This window comes from Sceloporus occidentalis, unplaced genomic scaffold (genome assembly GCF_023333645.1).
Source record: "Sceloporus occidentalis isolate IW3139 unplaced genomic scaffold, rSceOcc1.0.p SCAF_1, whole genome shotgun sequence".
In the NCBI taxonomy this organism is placed as follows: Eukaryota; Metazoa; Chordata; class Lepidosauria; order Squamata; family Phrynosomatidae; genus Sceloporus; species Sceloporus occidentalis.
The window spans coordinates 6,985,228-7,003,710 of NW_028316981.1; the positions used below are offsets into that span (position 1 = coordinate 6,985,228).

At 41.1% G+C, this 18,483-nt stretch overlaps 2 protein-coding genes and 1 non-coding gene across 4 annotated transcripts; 1 reads left to right on the forward strand and 2 right to left on the reverse strand.

Moving 5' to 3' along the window:
* The first annotated feature begins 2,988 nt into the window (after positions 1 to 2,988).
* Positions 2,989 to 3,105, forward strand: LOC149320544 (U12 minor spliceosomal RNA). The gene has a single exon (XR_016279635.1). It is a non-coding gene; the product is annotated as a U12 minor spliceosomal RNA (small nuclear RNA).
* An 891-nt stretch (positions 3,106 to 3,996) lies between these two features.
* Positions 3,997 to 12,203, reverse strand: LOC149320545 (uncharacterized). 2 transcript variants are annotated; one of them, XM_089503744.1, is made up of 6 exons: positions 12,094 to 12,203; positions 9,612 to 10,123; positions 9,461 to 9,530; positions 8,547 to 8,626; positions 8,111 to 8,231; positions 3,997 to 6,384 (listed from the first exon to the last, which is right to left on the reverse strand). In XM_089503744.1, exons 2-6 carry the CDS (start codon positions 10,023 to 10,025, stop codon positions 4,826 to 4,828), a joined length of 2,244 nt encoding a protein of 747 aa, XP_089359870.1. In that variant the 5' UTR covers positions 10,026 to 10,123; positions 12,094 to 12,203; the 3' UTR covers positions 3,997 to 4,825. The 2 variants fall into 2 exon arrangements, with proteins under 2 accessions (XP_089359870.1, XP_089359881.1); XM_089503755.1 differs by lacking the exon at positions 12,094 to 12,203 and having other exon boundaries at positions 9,612 to 10,171.
* Positions 12,204 to 13,456: 1,253 nt separating this feature from the next.
* On the reverse strand, positions 13,457 to 17,830 carry LOC149320546 (uncharacterized). Its single transcript, XM_089499873.1, has 4 exons — positions 17,296 to 17,830; positions 16,965 to 17,132; positions 15,947 to 16,067; positions 13,457 to 15,030 (listed from the first exon to the last, which is right to left on the reverse strand). Exons 1-4 carry the CDS (start codon positions 17,695 to 17,697, stop codon positions 13,937 to 13,939), a joined length of 1,785 nt encoding a protein of 594 aa, XP_089355999.1. The 5' UTR covers positions 17,698 to 17,830; the 3' UTR covers positions 13,457 to 13,936.
* Positions 17,831 to 18,483: the final 653 nt, after the last annotated feature.

An 18,483-nucleotide genomic window follows, 5' to 3' on the forward strand; every position in this document is an offset into this window, starting at 1 on the left:
TCGAAAACACCCTTCTTCCGACCCCCGTTAGGGGGAAGGAGGAGAGTGAAATTCTCGGGTCCCCAGCAGACCCACGACTCAAGCCTCCCGCGGCTTGGGTTCCCTAATGGTCTCCAAACAGCTGGAATCGTTAGGACCTTAGACGGGACAGGCTACAGAGGAATGGAGGAATGGAGCACCTGCTAACCGCTTCCACTCGTCTCGGCGTTGCAACCGGAACCTCTCCCCTCTTCAAATGTTTAAACCGGGCTATCATATCACCTCTTAACCTTCTTTTCTCCAGGATAAACATCCCCAGCTCCCTAAGTTGTTCCTCATAGGACTTCATGGTTTCCAGACCCATCACCATTTTTGTCATCCTCTTTTGGATGCGCTCCAGTTTCTCAATGTCTTTTGAATTGTGGTGCCCAGAACTGGACACAATATTCCAGGTGGGGCCTGACCAGAGCAGAACAGAGTGGCCCTATTACTTCCCTTGATCTAGACACCATACTTCTATTGATGCAACCTAAAATCGCATTGGCCTTGTTAGCTGCTGCATTGCACTGTTGACTCATGTTCAACTTGTGATCTACTTGGACTCCTAGATCTCTTTCACATGTAGCCAGGTGTCCCCCATCCTATATCTGTGCTTTTCATTTTTCTGCCCTAAGTGCAGTACCTTACATTTCTCCCTGTTGAAGTTCATTTTGTTAACTGTGGCCCAGCTTTCTAGTCTATTCAGGTCATTTTGAATTTTGATCCTGTCCTCTGGAGTATTAGCTATTCCTCCTAATTTGGTGTCATCTGCAAATTTGATAAGAATGCTCCCAATTCTGTCATCCAAGTCATTGAAAAAGATGAATAGCCCTGGGCCCAGGACAGAGCCCAGTGGGACCCCACTGGTCACTTCTCTCCAGGCTGAAAAAGAGCCACTGTTGAGTATCCTTTGGGTTCGGTCAGTCAACCAGTTACAAATCCATGTGACAGTTGCCTTGTCTAGCCCACATTTTACAAGCTTGTTTGCAAGAATGTCATGGGGAACTTTGTCAAAGGCCTTACTGAAATCAAGATATACTATATCCACAGCATTCCCTTCATCTACCAAGCTGGTAACTTTATCAAAGAAAGAGATAAGGTTTGTCTGGCATAACTTCTTTCTTTGAAACCCATGTTGACTTTTTATTATTATGGCATTGCTTTCTAGATGTTCACAGACTCTCTGTTTAATTATCTGTTCTAGACTTTTCCTGGGATTGATGTCAGACTAACTGGACAATAATTGTTGGGATCCTCTTTTTTCCCCGTTTTGAAGATGGGGACAACGTTTGCCCTCCTCCAGTCTGCATCAAAGCTAAGTAGCTGTAATCCAAATTGAGAAAGCAATTATAGCACCAGAAATACATAATCATAGATATAATTTGCGGGTTTATGCAGATGACGTTGTACTCTTTTTAGACGACCCAATAGCAAATTGGAAGAAATGTTAGAGAAATTTGGCAACATTGTTGATATTAAAGTGAATAAAAGCAAGAGTTGGATCTTAACCAAAACCTTAACATCAAAGGAAATAACCACGCTTAAAAGCAAAACGGATTTCCAGATAATTAACAAAACCAAATATTTAGGGATTGTAATCAAAAACCAAAATGCAGATTCATTCAAAAATAACTATGAAAGTACGTGAAATAATATTTTAAAAGATTTGCAAAACTGGAAGAGTCACTACAATTCAAATGTGTATTTTACCCAGGAGGTTATTTTTATTTCAATCACATCCTATAATAATAAACAACCATTTAAGATTTGGAAACAAGACTTGTCTAAATTTATTTGGCAAGGGAAAAAGCCGAGAATCAGAATAGCACTCAAGCGGGATAGGAAAAAAAAGTCGGGTTAAGTCTTCCCAATCTAGAACTGTATTTCAATGTGTATACACTTTTAGGGCTGGATTTTGTTAAGATAATCAAACATTGTTAGACCTAGATGGTACCAATATGAAACATGGGTGGCACACATACTTGTGCTATAATATTTCCCAAAGAGATAAAGAATTTAATTTGCATTTCATTAGAAATGCTTTATTTAGAGTTTGGATATGTTACAAAAACTCTTTTTACTCAAAAATCCCTAAACGGGCCTCTTCACAATAATCTTTCCATAAATACAAATATAGGGGTAACATAACTTGGACTAAATATAAAGATTTACTGATATACACAGATGAAGAAATTAAAATCAAATCTATAGAGCAGCTAGAACAGGAAGGGGAAATAACTGATTGGTTCCACTACATGCAAATAAAAGAATAATTTTAAAAAGATATAAAAATACAGATGGAATAGAAACTGAATGGAAAGATTTTGATAAAATCTTACTGGGAGGAGAAGAAGGATAAATTAAAAAAAACTTACAAACTACTTTTGGATATTGAGTTAAAAGAAGAGTCTATTAAAGAAGGCATGATTAAGTGGATGCAAAACCTAGGCAGACTGATAGCAGTAGAGTGGGGGGAGCATGCATGGAAGATCAATTAGAAATTTACTAAATGTAATACCCTAAAAGAAAATGATATAAAAATATTTCATAGGTGGTATCCAGATTAGCGAAAATGAATAAACAACGTACCGTAACAGTAATTGCTGGAAATACAAGGATAAAATCGGAACCGTGTTTCACATATGGTGGAAATGCGATAAAGTGAAAAACTATTGGGTAAGCATACATAAGAAAATACAGGAAGCTTTAAAGATTAAAATACCTCTTTCACCAGAATTGTTCTTAGTAGCAGATATGATAAAAGTTAAATTGATACAAAATCAGATCAGTGTGATTTTATACATGATATCGGCAGCGTGAATGGTATTTGCCAAATACTGGAAATCCAGTGTAATCCTATCCATAGAGAAATGGAAATTAAGGGTCTACGGTTTTTTGATTTTGGACAGGTTGACTATGTATTCAACAGGGAAAACAAGCCAAGAATATGAAAATAAAAAGGAGAAGGGCATGCCTTAAACTTATGAGTAAGGAAAATAACAATCCGGGGTGACGCCTGGGTCCTCACTTCCAATGTGAGAGGAATTTTTGAGCGGGTACAGGTCGCCCCTTCAGTGACCCTACTTAGCGGGAAAAAATAAAATAAAATAAAAATAAAAAGGAGAAAGTTGAAAAACTTTGGTATTATGATATAGATACACGTAGAGTTATAAAAAGAGATCTGACTGTTTGGTGAAGAACTATGGATGTTAAATTATTATAGGACATCTACACATTGACTGATTATGATCTAATGGAATTGTTTTATACAGGGGTAGGCAACCTGCGGCCCGCGGGCCGGATGCAGCCCGGCAAGGCCTTAGGACCGGCCCCAGCCCGGTCCTGCCGCCGATTGCCGCCGGGGCCTTTGGCGTCTCGTGCGAGGGGCATGGTGGGGCAATTGTCTATAGAAGCCTCAGAAACATGCATTTATCTTAACATTTTTAAAAAAATCAGCAATTTTTTTCGCGTGTCCTCCATTTTTTATTTAAAAAGTGCCCTCCATTTGAAAATTTTGTCCTACATTTGTCCCGGTTTATTTATTTATTTAATTTTTTAAAAAATTATTTAATTATTTATTTTTTGGCTTCGGCCCCCCAGTTGTCTGAGGGACAGCAACCCGGCCCCCGGCTCAAAAGGGTTGCCTACCCCTGGTTTTATATATATGTTTGATTCTTTAATTGTATGTCTATATATGTATGTATATTTCTCTCTCTCTCTCTCTCTCTCTCTCTCTCTCTATATATATATATATATATATATATATTCATTTTTCTATTTTTATTTTCCCTCTTAGAAATTTAATAAAAATAATTAAAAAACAACCCAAAACTGAGTGGCTGTGTTGCTCAGTGGGTTCAGCGCAGTAAAGCGGAATAAACAGCTCTCTCTCTCTCTCTCAGTTCCTGAATGAAAACAGTCAGACACAGTTGTAGAAAATAAAAGCCGTGAGGATTTATTATATAACAATCAGGTTAAACACTAACTCCTGCTACTGGCAAACTGTTTCTCCTTAGGTCCATAATCATAATCTGCTTTTCTATATAATTTCTGCATTAATAAAGTGGGGTTTAAGAACAAGCCCCAGATCCAAACTGATCTTGGAATCTAAGCAGGGTCAGCTGTAGTTGGTACTTGGATGGGACGCTGCCAACAAATACCAAGTGTTGTAGGTTATATTTCAGAGGAAGGAGCAACCAAACCACCTTTACATATTCCTTCCTAATAAATCCCTAGGAAATTCATGAGATTGTTATAAATCAAAAGGTGACTTGAAGGCCCATATATTCACACAGAAGGTATGTTTTCACTGAGGTCCAGAATCCCTCAGGGCTATGACTTTGGTACCATTTAGTGACTGTTTCTTTTAACACATAATATATATTTGAAGTTGAGGTAACTACCACACCATATTGTAAAGGTCTTTAGCCTGAAGTGTCAATTGTTTCTCTAACTCCATTCATATCAGTATATCCTTATATTTAACTTATATTTTAACTTCCAATTTTACCGCAGAAAATACAGGAATTATGTTCCCAGCCCCTGCTTTTGAACTCTATTTTTGCTTGTTTTCTAGTTACTTGGCAATCTCTTACAACAAGGTTGCCTCAGAAATTGCCTTAATGAGTTCTGGGTTTCTTCCAGCCTCTTTTCATGGATGGAAAGTGAACTTTGTCTTCTGACTGAAATTTCCCACAGCAAGATACTAAAACTCTTTTCACATTCTTGACATTTAATGCTGTCTTCCCTGTATGAGTCAATAGATAAACAGCAATTGTCCTTTCTGAATTAAATTATTTCCACACTCCTAGCATTTATATAGTTTCTCTCCTTTGTGATATAACTGATGACGAACAAGGCTACCCTTCCGACTGAAACTCTTTCCACATTCCTGGCATTTAAAGGGTTTCTCCCCCATGTGAATTGCTTGATGAGAAGAAAGCTGATCCTTTCGATTGAATTTCTTTCCACATTCCAGGCATTTAAATGGTTTCTCCCCTGTGTGAACTGCTAGATGAGAAGTGAAGTGGGCCTTCTGACTGAAACTCTTTCCACATTCCAAGCATTTAAAGGGTTTCTCCCCTGTGTGAGTAAATTGATGACGAGCAAGGCTACTCCTCCCACTGAAATACTTTCCACATTCCTGGCATTTAAATGGTTTCTCCCCTGTATGAGTTAATTGATGATGAGCAAGGCAGGTTTTCCCACTGAAACTCTTTCCACACTCCAAACACTTAAATGGTTTCTTTGCTGTGTGAGCTACTTGATGATGAGCAAGGCTAGTCTTCCCACTGAAACTCTTTCCACATTCCTGGCATTTAAATTGTTTCTCCCCTGTGTTAAGTGCTAGATGAGAAGTGAAGGAGGTATTCTCACCGAAACGCTTTCCGTATTCCAAGCATTCAAAAGGATTCTCCCCTGTATGAGTTAGTTGATAATGAGCTAGGCTTTTCTCCCCTGTAAGAGTTGTCTCTTGATGTGAGAGGTCAGCCTTCTGACTAAACGTCTTTCCACACTCCAAGTATTTAAATAGCTTCTCCCCTGAATGATCTAACTGATGACGACCAAGGTTACTCTTTCGATTGAAACTCTTTCCACATTCGTGGCATTTAAAGGGTTTCTCCCCAGTGTGAGTTACTTGATGACGAGTTAAGCATGGCTTCCAACTGAAACGCTTCCCACATTGCAAGCAATGAAATGGTTTCTCCACTGTGTGAGTTGCCTCGTGACTTGTGAGGCTTGTCTTCCAACTGAAGCTCTTTCCACATTGCAAGCACTGAAATGGTTTCTCTCCAGTGTGAGCTGTTTGATGATGAATAAGGCTTGACCTCCAACTGAAGCTCTTTCCACATTCCAAGCAATTAAATCGTTTCTCTCCAGTGTGAACTGATTGATGATAAATCAGGCTCATCTTCCAATTGAACTTCTTTCCACACTCCAAGCACTTAAATGACTTCTCTCCCGTGTGGGTTGCTTGATGATGAATGAGGTTTATCTCCTGACTGAAGCTCTTTCCACATTCCAAGCATTTCAAAGTTTTCTTACCTGTATGTCTTGCATCATGATAAGTCTGGTGTGTCTTCTGCCTTGAGCTCTTTCTACACTCCAAACCTATTAGTGACTTCTCCCCTGAGTGCAATCTTTGATGTGACATAAATTGTGGCTTACACCTGAAACTCTTGTCACATTTCCAACATTTAAATGGTTTCTCTGCTTCTCTCCTATAACTACTTTCACCATCTTTAAAACATTGTTCTCCTATGTGAGTTCTCCTGTGAGGATTAAGGTTCGATTTACAGTTGAAGCTTCTCCCACATGCAAGACAAAGGCATTCACTTCCTTCTTCATTCTCATTCACATCGCCACCTATACATGAGAAGAACATGTGGTGAAGCACAAGAGAGGACACTAAAAATGAAATAAAACAACTGCCTAATGGACGAGATCCATCAAATTGCCAACCTTGAGAGCTTCAAGAAAGCTGTCAAGACGGATCTCTTCCGGCAGGCCTTCCCGGAATAGATCCCGGCCATGTAACGCTCCCCCCACAGTCATATTCAAGCGAAGACTCTGCCCATCATTATTTTATTAATGTAGTATTGTTTTTAGATTTTTATTGTCTGTAATTTTAATAGATGGAATTGTTTAATACTTTTTAAAGGGAGGGAATTGTATATATTGTATTTTTTAAAGGTTGTACGCCGCTTTGATTGTGGAAACAAAAAGCGGGATATAAATTAGTTTTATTTATTTATTTATATTATTGTGAGCAGGCTACTGGAAAAACAAATGAGACTCAAAGCTTCTCCATTGACATTCCTGGGAAGCCTGTGGTAGAGACTGCCCAAAGTAGAAAGCTCGTGGAAGGAGCTCCTAAATGCTTGCATCTCTCTCAGCCATGCTTAACTGGGCTTGCTGCAGTTATTCCTCCTAAAATATAATAAGGAAAGGGAATGGCACTGTGCTTCACAGTTGCTACAGCAAATCCTCAATAAAGAAATTATATTAATCATCATCATCATCATCATTTTCTATTCTACGTTTCTCTGAAAAATGTGTCTCGATCAAGAGTAGTAATAGTACCGCCCTATTCTGCTTTGGTCAGGCATTACCTGCAATACTACATCTAGTTTGGGGCACAACAATTCAAAAATGATATTGAAAAGCTGGAGTGTGTCGAGAAGAGAGCCACAAAAATGGTGAAAGGTCTGGAAACCATGCCCTATGAGGAGTGATTGAGGGACCTGGGTATATTTAGGTGGGAGAAGACAAGGTTAAGAGACGATATGATAGCCCTGTATAAATATTTGAAAGGATGTGATATTGAGGATGGAGCTAGCTTGTTTTCTGCTGCTCTGGACACTAGGACATGGAGTAATACAAGAAAATAGATTCCATCTCAACGCACAACAAACTTCCTGACAGTAAGAGCTGTTTGACAGTGGAACATGCTCCCTCTGAGTTTGGTGGTATCTCCTTCTTTGGAAGTCTTTAAAAAGAGGCTGGATGGCCATTTGTTGGGGGTGCTTTGACTGTATATTGCTGCATGGCAAGGGGTTGGACTGGATTGCCCTTGAGGTCTCTTCGAACTCTGTGATGCAACGAATGAGACATAAGACAGCTTACTATACAAAAGCATCAATCAAAGTATAAATTTAAAATTTAAAAGTAAACTATTGATCGAACGAAGAACATAAAAAATAATATTCATTACAAGACAAACATTAATAACAGCCTGCACAACATTAACAGCCCTCATCAGTCACCTTAAACAAACCAATCTTTCATTTTTATTGTTGGTTGGATGGTTGGAAAAGATGAAGGAGACAAAGTAACCCCAGTGAAGAGAAACTTCTAGAACTGCGGAGTTCCCCACACAGTGCTAAACACTTGAACATCTGCAGGCTAAAATTGTCCACTGGAGCCTTGACCAAAGTCAGCCAGCTTAGGACTTCCTGTGAAGAGATGCCCAAAATGAACCCAGGAGGAAAGGGACGACTGTCAAATGCAGTATGATGGCAGAGAGAGGCAACAGTATTTCACTATCAATTGCAAGCTGATTTGATCAAGCATATGAGGAAGGAAGCCTTACCTAAGGAGGCCACAGTCTCCAAATTGTCCTCCATGACTTCCCTATGTAGGGCCCTTTGTTCTGGATCCAGAAAGCACCATTCTTCATCGCTAAAATGCACTGCCACCTCTTCAAAGGTTACCTGGGAAATAAGATAACCATCAACCAAACATACTAAAGTCATAGTTTTTGTGGGTTTTTCAGGCTATGCAGCCATGTTCTAGAAGAGTATCTTCAAAGAATGAAATGAAGTCAATCAGGAAAGAAAATGAAGTAGCTTAGGACTGCTGAATGCAATTTAATTTTTGGTATAACGGTGCTCTGAGTCGCTTTAGTTAACAACTTTGACTAAAAAATATAGAGAAAGGGAGTGGTTCTGCCTGACCCAGAGAGAAAAGCAGGGAAACAGGGCACCTAGCCTGACCCCTTCTTGGCCCTCCGGGAATTTGGCCCTTACCTGATCCAGGTGCATTGAAGCTGGTCTTAGACTCTGAAAAGAGAGAGAGGAGCTGGGATCTATTGGCCATGTTTCGTTGCCTGGAGGGAAACAAAAAGCAAAACTGTTCCTCAGCTTCAGACTGATGCGTCAGGCTTACTCATGCAAACAAGGATAAAGACATATGAGGCCAACAAGTTTTGGAGACACAGAATGACCAAAACGTTAATCAAAGAACAAGACATTATCATCATATATTATTATCCTTTGTTTTTACCTTGCCATCACTATGTAAGGCATTTACAACTAAAAGAACAGGGAAACGACTATAAACAAAAATTGTGTAAACAGTTAATGGGATGATTTCAGAGATATATGCCAAGGAAGAATGACCCCCAAAGCAGCTTCTCAGGAAAGCCCTCAGAAGGGCAAAATATCACTCAGGATTCACTGGCATTTTCTCAGCATGAATGGCCAACTGAGTGTGAAGTGGTTTCTCTGGCAATAAATACAGTGGCAATGTTTCCACATGGAAAGTAAGTAAAAGCTGAGTCCTGCCAGGTTATCAACCTTCAGAAACAGCACTTCAGCTGCCCTAGTGTAGGTTTTGTATTGTTGCCAAGAGATACATCCATTGTGTTTCTCTTCATGAGTGTTTCTGTCTATGGATAACTCAACCCTTTTTTTGGCATATTAGGTACTATTTTTTCGCTCTTTCAAAGTGATAGTTTGAAAAGGATCTCCTTAGACAGCTGAAGCAAAACATTTACTGGATATGGATCCCTTCCCCACATGGCCTCAGGAGAGCAAATATACAGTCCACCCATTTCAGGCACATTCAAGATAGAGAGATCAATCTGGGAAGCGCCCACTGTTTCTTTACCCATTATGGTGGTGCTTCTCTCATTTCGCTATACCATTCCACTTGTACTGACCTCTCTTTCCAGACTCTGAGAAAGCCTTCTTTGCCACAGGAAGATCACCAACCTCTTCTACAATGAGCTCCTTGGGAAGGAAAAACAGGAGCAAGTGTCACAAAAGTAAAGAATCAGGAGGGCCAGGAAATTACTAAGATAAGACTCTCACCTGCTGCTTTTCCTGGTTCCTCTCCTCTGCCTGGCTCAGGAGGAAACCTTCGGCCAGGGCCACCGCCTGGGAACTGGTCTCTGCCCCACATTCCTTGACCCAGATCGACATCTCTGGGGGAAGAACAGCCAGGAACTGCTCCAGGATCACCAGGTCCAGGATTTCAGCCTTAGTGTGTCTCTCTGGCTTTAACCATTGGAAACAGAGAGCATGGAGTCGGCTGCAAACCTCTCTGGGGCCCTCAGTCTCCTTGTAGCTGAACTGTCTGAAGTGCTCCCGCTGTGCCTCTGAATGGAACGTATCTTCTGACAGGTTCTTCTGCATGGTTCCTCTGCAGAATTCCCCACTGCTCCCAGTTGGAAGACATGGAAGGCCTTTTTCTAAGTCAGAGCTAGCTGAGTCTTGCTTTTCCATCCTTTACTGATGCTCCTAGGCAGCTTCCAAAAAGGCCAAAGAACTGGTCTCCCTCTTGCCAGACCTCTCCCCAAAGCAAAAAACTGGGGACACCATTCCTAGAAAGGAAAAATATTTCATGAATGAGGAATAGTGAAGGATCTCTTTAGGTGGAGATGCTTAAAGCTCAGTTTCACACTAGATATTTGCTCCTTTCCTCCTCTGTATAGCAGACCAACACAATGACTGAAGAAATAACAGAGGAAGTGTCATTTCCTTCTGGGTCACAGACTGAAACCTTAACCCTATCCAGCATTCATCCAATAGCTGTGTTGCCATCAACTCATTCCTCAGTCCCTCGGCTTCCCCTTGACCATCCCTGTCAGGCCTGCCTTTAAAGTTCTTCTTCTTCATCATCATTTATTTATTCATTTATTCATAACCTTTTTGATCTTATCAAACTCTATGGCTGGAGGGGAAAAACAATATTTATTTTTAATCATTATACAGATTGCAAAGGAGGGCAACTAAAATGGTGAAGGGTCTGGAAACCATGCTCTATGACAAATGACTTGGGGAACTAGCTATGTTTAGCCTAGATAACAGATGGTTAAGAGGTGATATGATAGTCCTGTTTACATATTTGAAGGAATGTCATATTGAGGATGGAGCAAGCTTGTTTTCTGTTCGTCCAGGGACTAGGACGTAAAGCAATGGATGCAAACTAAAGGGAAAGAGATTGCATCTTGACATTAGGAAGAGCTTCTTGACAGTAAGGGCTGTTTGACAGTGGAACACAGTGCCTTGGAGGGTGTGGAGTCTCCTTCTTTGGAGGATTTTGAAGAGAGGTTGGGTGGACAACTGTCAGGGGTGCCCAGATTGTGAGTTCCTACATGGCAGGGGTTTGGACTGAATGGACCTTGTGGTCTTTTCCGACTCTATGATTCTATGAATGAGATAGAAGACAGCTTACAGCATATTTAAAAACAATATAGGTTAAAACTATACAAAAGCATCAATAAAAGTATAAATAAAAAGTAAAAAGTAAACAGTTGATCAATGGAAAAGCATAAAACTCTAAAAACATTAATATTCTTGATCTTAATGTTGGATAACACCTGCTTTGTCTCTTGCTAATGATGATACTTCTTTCTGATACTGAAACCTTGCTTCCTTCCGACCAAAGCTCATGGGCTCTGGATACCTGAGCCCCATTTGCCCATTAGCTAAAGCAGAAGAGTTTGCTCTCAACAAAGACCTGGCCTTCTTCTCTGCCTTTCCTAAGCAGAGATGCCCAGCCAATGCCCAGACCTCCCACTGTATTTAACAGCAGCATGTCTTCTTCTGTGCTCTTCCCAAGGAATGGCTGGCAGCCTCATGCTGGGTCCGAGGGAAAGAGGAGGAAGGGTTCCCCCACAGAGCTGGAAAGGGACCAATAGAGCCCCCAAAGTCCTTCCCTCTCCATGAGGGACTCTTCCTCCTCCTCCTCTGATCCTGAACTGATCCTGTGGAAAAGGAGGAGGGCTGGGATGGCACCCTTCAGGCCTTCTGCTCAGTCTCTCCACAGAAGATCTTTCAAAGGGGAGGCAGGGCAGTCTCTCCCATTTTCCATTTATTCATAAAATGTTATTGACCTATCAAACTCTGTGGCTGTAGGGAAAAAGCAATGTTCCTTTTTAGTTTGTACCAAGCCTTTCTCTTGATAATAGGCCTCCTGGCAACTAATAACACATTTAAAACAATCCAAATCAAACATTTAATTCCCATCCCTTAGAATAGAGAGAGAGAAGGATTTCCCAGAAGAGAACAGATCTTTAACCCAAGAGTCCTGCTTCCTTCCCAGAAGACAAAAGGCATCCATTTGTTCAAAGAGAGGTTTGAACCCAGGAAAACTGACTTTGGGGGAGGAGATACTTTGCTTTTATGCATCAGCACTAGCTGAATAATGTAAAAATATAAAGAAAGAGAGTGAGAGGGAAAGGAAGGGAGAGGGAGAGGAGAGAGAGAGAGAGAGAGAGAAGAGAAAGAAAGGGAACGCTGTCCCTTCCACCTCTTTCCTATTTATCTGAAGAAGAAGAAGCAGGTTTACCATTTAAGGAGACTCAGGAGGTGCCTAAAGAGCAGCCAGACTCCTTTACTCTCCAGGAGGCTCACCTTCCCTTCCCTCCTGGGCTCCCAAGGGCTGCTCCACCTCCAGAACTTCCCTGGGAGGAGATTCGCACTCAGGACCCGGAGGAGATCTTGGCTGAGGAGGGAGAGCAGGCTTTCTGCTTCCTCCTCTTCAATTGTCTTTTTCCTCTCTAGGAATGCATTTCCTTCTTTTTAACCCTTGGGAAGCCAAAGAGCTCCTTCTTCCTCTGGGGATCCAGAATCTCTCATCCTTGTTTGTTTAATTTTAAAACTTTTGTTCAGTTTCCAGGTTGCCCTAAGAGAACAAAGCCACTGACACAAACACACCATTGAAAATGGTCCCTCCTCCTCCTCTGTGCAGCTGGAGACCTTTTAGCAGCATCAGCCTTGAAGGTGGCCAAGGAGGTTTGGAGGAATGCAAGCTTTCCAGGTGAAGCTGCAGCATCAGCCTCTCTGCAGGAAGCAAAACCAAAAAGCTGGAGCTGGGAAAGGAGGAGAGTTTATGATGGGGACTCTTCCATGGCTGAATGTGTGGAAAGACAATGGCAGCTCCCTCCAGAATCCCTGACTTTGGAGCATGTGTGAAGGGCAAAACAGAGGCTGCATCCACACTGCTGAAATAATCCAGTTTGACACCGCTTTAACTGCCAAGGCTCAGAGCTAAGGGATTCTGAGATCTGTAGTTTTGTGAGACTTCTCTGTCAGAGAGCTCTGATGCCACAACTACAGTTCCCAGAATCCCATAGCATTGAGCCATGGCATTAAAGTGGTGTCAAACTGGATTATTTCTGCAGTGTGGCCACAGAATAAGAACAGCAGCATCTTGACAAAAGGCAGGCCTATGACTAACATCATCGTATCATTATTTTACCAATCTGATTTTAACACCTTTGCCACAAAATGTATCACTGTTTTTAGATTTTGGAAGTTATTGTGCAGTGCTATATATGGCCAACATGGCTACAAACCTGATCTCTTTTTTTGATAAAATTACCAGCTTGTTAGATGAAGGGAATGCTGTGGATATAGTATATCTTGATTTCAGTAAGGCCTTTGACAAAGTTCCCCATGATATTCTTGCAAACAAGCTTGTAAAATATATTCCTTTTTCTATTTTTATTTTCCCCCTTAGAAATTTAATAAAAATAATTAAAAAAACAACCCAAAACTGAGTGGCTGTGTTGCTCAGTGGGTTCAGCGCAGTAAAGCGGAATAAACAGCTCTCTCTCTCTCTCTCTCTCTCTCAGTCCTTGAATGAAAACAGTCAGACACAGTTGTAGAAAATAAAAGCCGTAAGGATTTATTATATAACAATCAGGTTAAACACTAACTCCTGCTACTGGCAAAGCTGTTTCTCCTTAGGTCCATAATCATAATCTGCTTACTTTTCTATATAATTTCTGCATTAATAAAGTGGGGTTTAAGAACAAGCCCCAGATCCAAACTGATCCTGGAATCTAAGCAGGGTCAGCTGTAGTTGGTACTTGGATGGGACGCTGCCAGCAAATACCAGGAGCTGAAGGTCATATTTCAGAGGAAAGAACCTGCAAAACCACCATTACATATTCCTTCCTAATAAGTCTCTAGGAAATTCATGTGGTTGTTGTAAGTCAAAAAGTGAGTTCTGGGTTCCTTCCAGCCTCTTTTCATTGATGGAAAGTGAACTTCATCTTTTGACTGAAATTTCCCACAGCAAGGCACTGAAACCCTTTTCACGTTCTTGACTTTTAATGGTGTCTTCCCTGTATGAGTCAATGGATAAACAGCAATTCTCTTTTCTGAATTAAACTCTTTCCACAATCCTAGCATTTATGTAGTTTCTCCTCTTTGTGATATAATTGATGATGGTTAAGGCTCCTCTTCTGACTGAAACTCTTTCCACATTCCTGGCATTTATATGGTTTCTCCTCCATGTGAATTACTTGATGAGAAGAAAGCTGATCCTTTCGATTGAATTTCTTTCCACATTCCAGGCATTTAAAGGGTCTCTCCCCTGTATGAGTTGTCTCATGACGAACAAGGTTACTCTTTCGATTGAACCTCTTTCCACACTCCAAACACTGATATGGTTTCTCCCCTGAATGATGTAATTCATGGCTAACAAGGTTACTCTTTTGAATGAACCTCTTTCCACACTCCAAGCACTGAAATGGTTTCTCCCCTGTGTGAGTTAATTCATGACGAACAAGGTTACTCTTTTGACTGAACCTCTTTCCACACTCCAAACATTGAAATGGTTTCTCCCCTGAATGATCTAATTCATGACTAACAAGGTTTCTCTTTTGGCTGAACCTCTTTCCACATTCCAGGCATTTAAATGGTTTCTCCACCATGTGAACTGTTTGATGAGAAGAGAGGTTACTCTTTCGATTGAACCTCTTTCCACACTCCAAGCATTGAAATGGTTTCTCCCTTGTGTGAGATAATTGATGATGAGTTAAGCATGACTTCTGACTGGATTTCTTTCCACATTCCAGGCATTTCAATCGCTTCTCTCCTGGGTGAGTTGATGAAAGAATGAAGTTTCTTTTCTGGCTGAGGCTCTTTTCACATTTGCCATCTGTATGCATCGTCTCATGACGTGAGAGGTTTGCCTTCTCACTGAACATCTTTTCATATTGGAAGCACTGAAACGGTTTCTCCCCTGTATGCGTTGTCTTGTGATGTGAGAGGTCAGCCTTCTGACTAAATGTCTTTCCACACTCCAAGCATTTAAATATTTTCTCCCCCGAATGATCTAACTGATGATGACCAAGGGTACTCTTTTGACTGAAACTCTTTCCACATTCATGGCATTTAAAGGGTTTCTCCCCTGCAAGACTTAATTGATGACGAGTTAAGTATGACTTCTGATGGAACCGTTCTCTGTATAGCAAGTACAGAAATGCTTTGTCTCCTGTGTGAGTTTTTTTATGATGAATTAGGCTTATATCCTCACTGAAACTCTTTCCATATTCCAAGCATTTCAAAAGTTTATTTCCTGCATGTCCTGCTTCATAGTTAAACTGGTGTATCTTCTGCTTTGGGTTCTTTCTACACTCCAAACCTATTAATGATTTCTCCCCTGAGTGCTGTCTTTGGTGTGACATAAAGTGTGACCTACACCTGAAACTTTTGCCACATTTACAACATTGAAATGGTTTCTTTGTTATTTGAGAGGGTTCATGGGAAATCAGTTTTTCCCTATAACTACTCTCTCCATCTTTAAAAGATTGTTCTCCTATGTGTGTTCTCTGGTGAAGATTAAGGTTTGATTTACAACTGAAGCTTCTCCCACAAACAAGACAAAGACATTCACTTCCGTCTACATTTCCATTTATATCAACACCTGGAAATGAGAAAAATATGTGGTCAAAGTGCAAGAAAGGACAAAAAACCCAAAACAAAATGACTTCTTAATAGACATTATTGTGAGTAGGCTACTGGAAAGACAAATGAGGCTCCAGAGCTTGTCCAATGGCATTCCTGGGAAGCCTTGGCAGAGACTGCCCAAAGTAGAAAGCTCTGTGAAGGAGCTCCTAGTTGTTTGCATCCATCAAAACATGAACCCAGGAACTATCCTCTTTCTCAACTGGGTTTGCTGACAGATATTCCTCCTTTAAAATAATGAGTATAGGGAACTACACTGTACATCACAGATGCTACAGCAAGTCCTCCATAAACAAAATCTATTATTGTTATTATTATTTTTTCTATCCTGCCTTTCTCTAAATATGTGTCTTTATAAAGGTTACTCTGTTCTTCATTGGTCACACCTCACTTGAAATACTGCATCTAGTTTTGGGAGTAGCATGAGAAGAAGGGAACCTTACCCAAGGAAGCCACCGTCTCCAAATTCTCCTCCATGACTTCCGTATGCAAGGCCTTTTGGTCTGGATCCAGAAAGCACCACTCCTCCTCACTGAAATACACAGCCACCTCCTCAAAGCTCACCTAAATAAAAAAGATCCCCATCAACCCAACATACTGAACTTAATTGGGAAAGAAAATGAAGTAGCCTAGGGCTGCTGAATGCAATTTAATCTTTAGTGTAATGGCACTCAGTCACTTTAGTGAACAACTTTGACTGGAAAAAAGGAAAAGGGAGTGGTTCTGCCTGGCCCAGAAAGACAAGCAGGGAACCAGGGTACCCAACCTGATTCCTTCTTGGTCCTCCAGGGAATTTGGTCCCTACCTGATCCAGCGTCACAGAAGCTGGTCTCAGACTGTGAAAAGGAAGAGAGGAGCTGGGATCTATTGGCCATGGTTGTGTTTTGTTGCCTGGAAGGAAACAAAAGGCAAAACTCTGCTTCTGACTGATGTATTTTTCTACTCACCCAAACAAGGACAATTAGGCAAATTGTTGTTAGAGACTCAGAATGACCAAGAGGTTGATCGGAAAACAAGACATGATTATCGTTTTTTATATAGTGCCATCATTACAATGGCATTTTACAACTAAAAGAACAGGAAAACGATTGTAAAAAAAGTTAGGTAAACATAATTATGGAAGTACATTCTAGAGGTTCGTAATAAATACAGTGTAAGTATTTTCCACAAAGAAAACAAGTAAAAGCAGAGGACTAGAAACAGCACTTTATCTGCCCTTTTGCAGAGTTTGTATCTTTGCCAAAAGATACATCGATTGTGTTTCTGTCCATGTGTGTTTCCGCCTATGTATAACTCAACCCCCTTTTTAGCATAATGGCTACTATATTTTTGCTCTTTCAAAGTGCTGATTTGAAAAGGATCTCCTTAAACAGTTGAAGCAAAACATTTATTGGACAAGGATCCCTTCCCCATATACAGTAGGCTCAGGAGAGCAAATATACAGTCCACCATTTCAGGTACATTCAAGATAGGGAGATCAATCTGGGAAGCGCCCACTGATTCTTTACCCATTATGGTGGTGCTTCCTTCATCTTGCTGTACCATCCACTTGGACTGCACTATCTTCCCAGAGTCTGAGAGGGCCTTCTCTGCCACAGGAAATTCACCAGACTCTTTTACAATGAGCTCCTTGGGAGGAAAAACAGTAGTAAATGTCACAAAGAGAAAGATCAGAAAATATAAAAGATAAGGTGCGGGGTTGGATCTTCCCTCCAGGATGATTTCCAGAAAAAACTGAGCACTAGGTTGAGTTGGAGGCTTATAGTATTTTGCTATGATAAAACTCTCTCACCTGCTGCTTTTCCTTCTTCTTCTCTGCCAGACTCATGAGGAAACCTTCAGCCAGGGCCACCGCTTGGGAACTGGTCTCTGCTCCACATTCCCTGACCCAGGCTGCCATCTCTGGGGGAAGGACGGCCAGGAACTGCTCAAGGATCACTAGGTCCAGGATCTGGGCTTTGGTGTGTCTCTCTGGCTGCAGCCATTGATGGCAAAGAGTGTGGAGTTGGCTGCAAACCTCTCGGGGACTGTCAGCTTCCTTGTAGCAGAACTGCTTAAAATGCTCATGTTGTACCTCTGAATGGGACGTATCTTCTGTCAGGCTCTTCTGTGTGGTTTCTCCACTGCTTTCATCTAAAAAACATGGAAGACCTTTCCCTAACTCAGGGGCAAATGAGTCTTGCTTTTCCATCATTGACTGGTGCTCATAGACACATTCCAAAACAAAGAGGCACTTCTTCCTGTTGCCTGATCCTCACTCAAGGCAAAAGACTGGGGACCCCATTCCTAGAAAGGAAAAATGTTTCATGAATGAGGCATGGTGAAGGATTTCTTTAGGTGGAGATGCTTAATGCTAAGTCTCACTCTAAATATTTGCTCTTTTCCTCTTCTGAATAGCAAACCAACCCCAGGAGTAAAAGAAAAGCTAGAGATGTCCCTTCCTTCTGGGTCACAGACTAAAACCTTAACCTTATCCAGCATTCATCTAATAGCTGTGTTGCCATCAATTCATTTCCCAATCTCTCTACTTTCCTTTGTGTGTCCCTGTCAGGCTTCCCTTTAAAGTTCTTCTTCATCAGAAAAAGAAGCAGACTTACCTGTTGAAGAGACTCAGCAGACGCTTAATGACCAGCCAGGCTCTTTTCTCATTCAGTTCAGAATCGGAGGAGGAGGAGTGATGCTCCCCCCCCAAAGTCTTACAAACCAGCTAGTAAAATGTGGGCTAGTCATTGCAACTATGAGGTGGATTTGTAATTGATTGACCCGCTGAATCCAAAGGGTGCCCAGCAATGACTCCCCTTCATCCTGGAGAGAAGTGACAGGGTTGTGTCTTTGGCACAGAGTTGAACATGAGTCAACAGTGTGATGCAGCAGCTAAAAAGGCAGATTTTTTCTATGCTGCAACAACAGGAGTATATTGTCTAGATCAGTGGTCCCCAAACTGTACCCTTTAAGAGATTTTGGACTTCAGCTCCCAGAA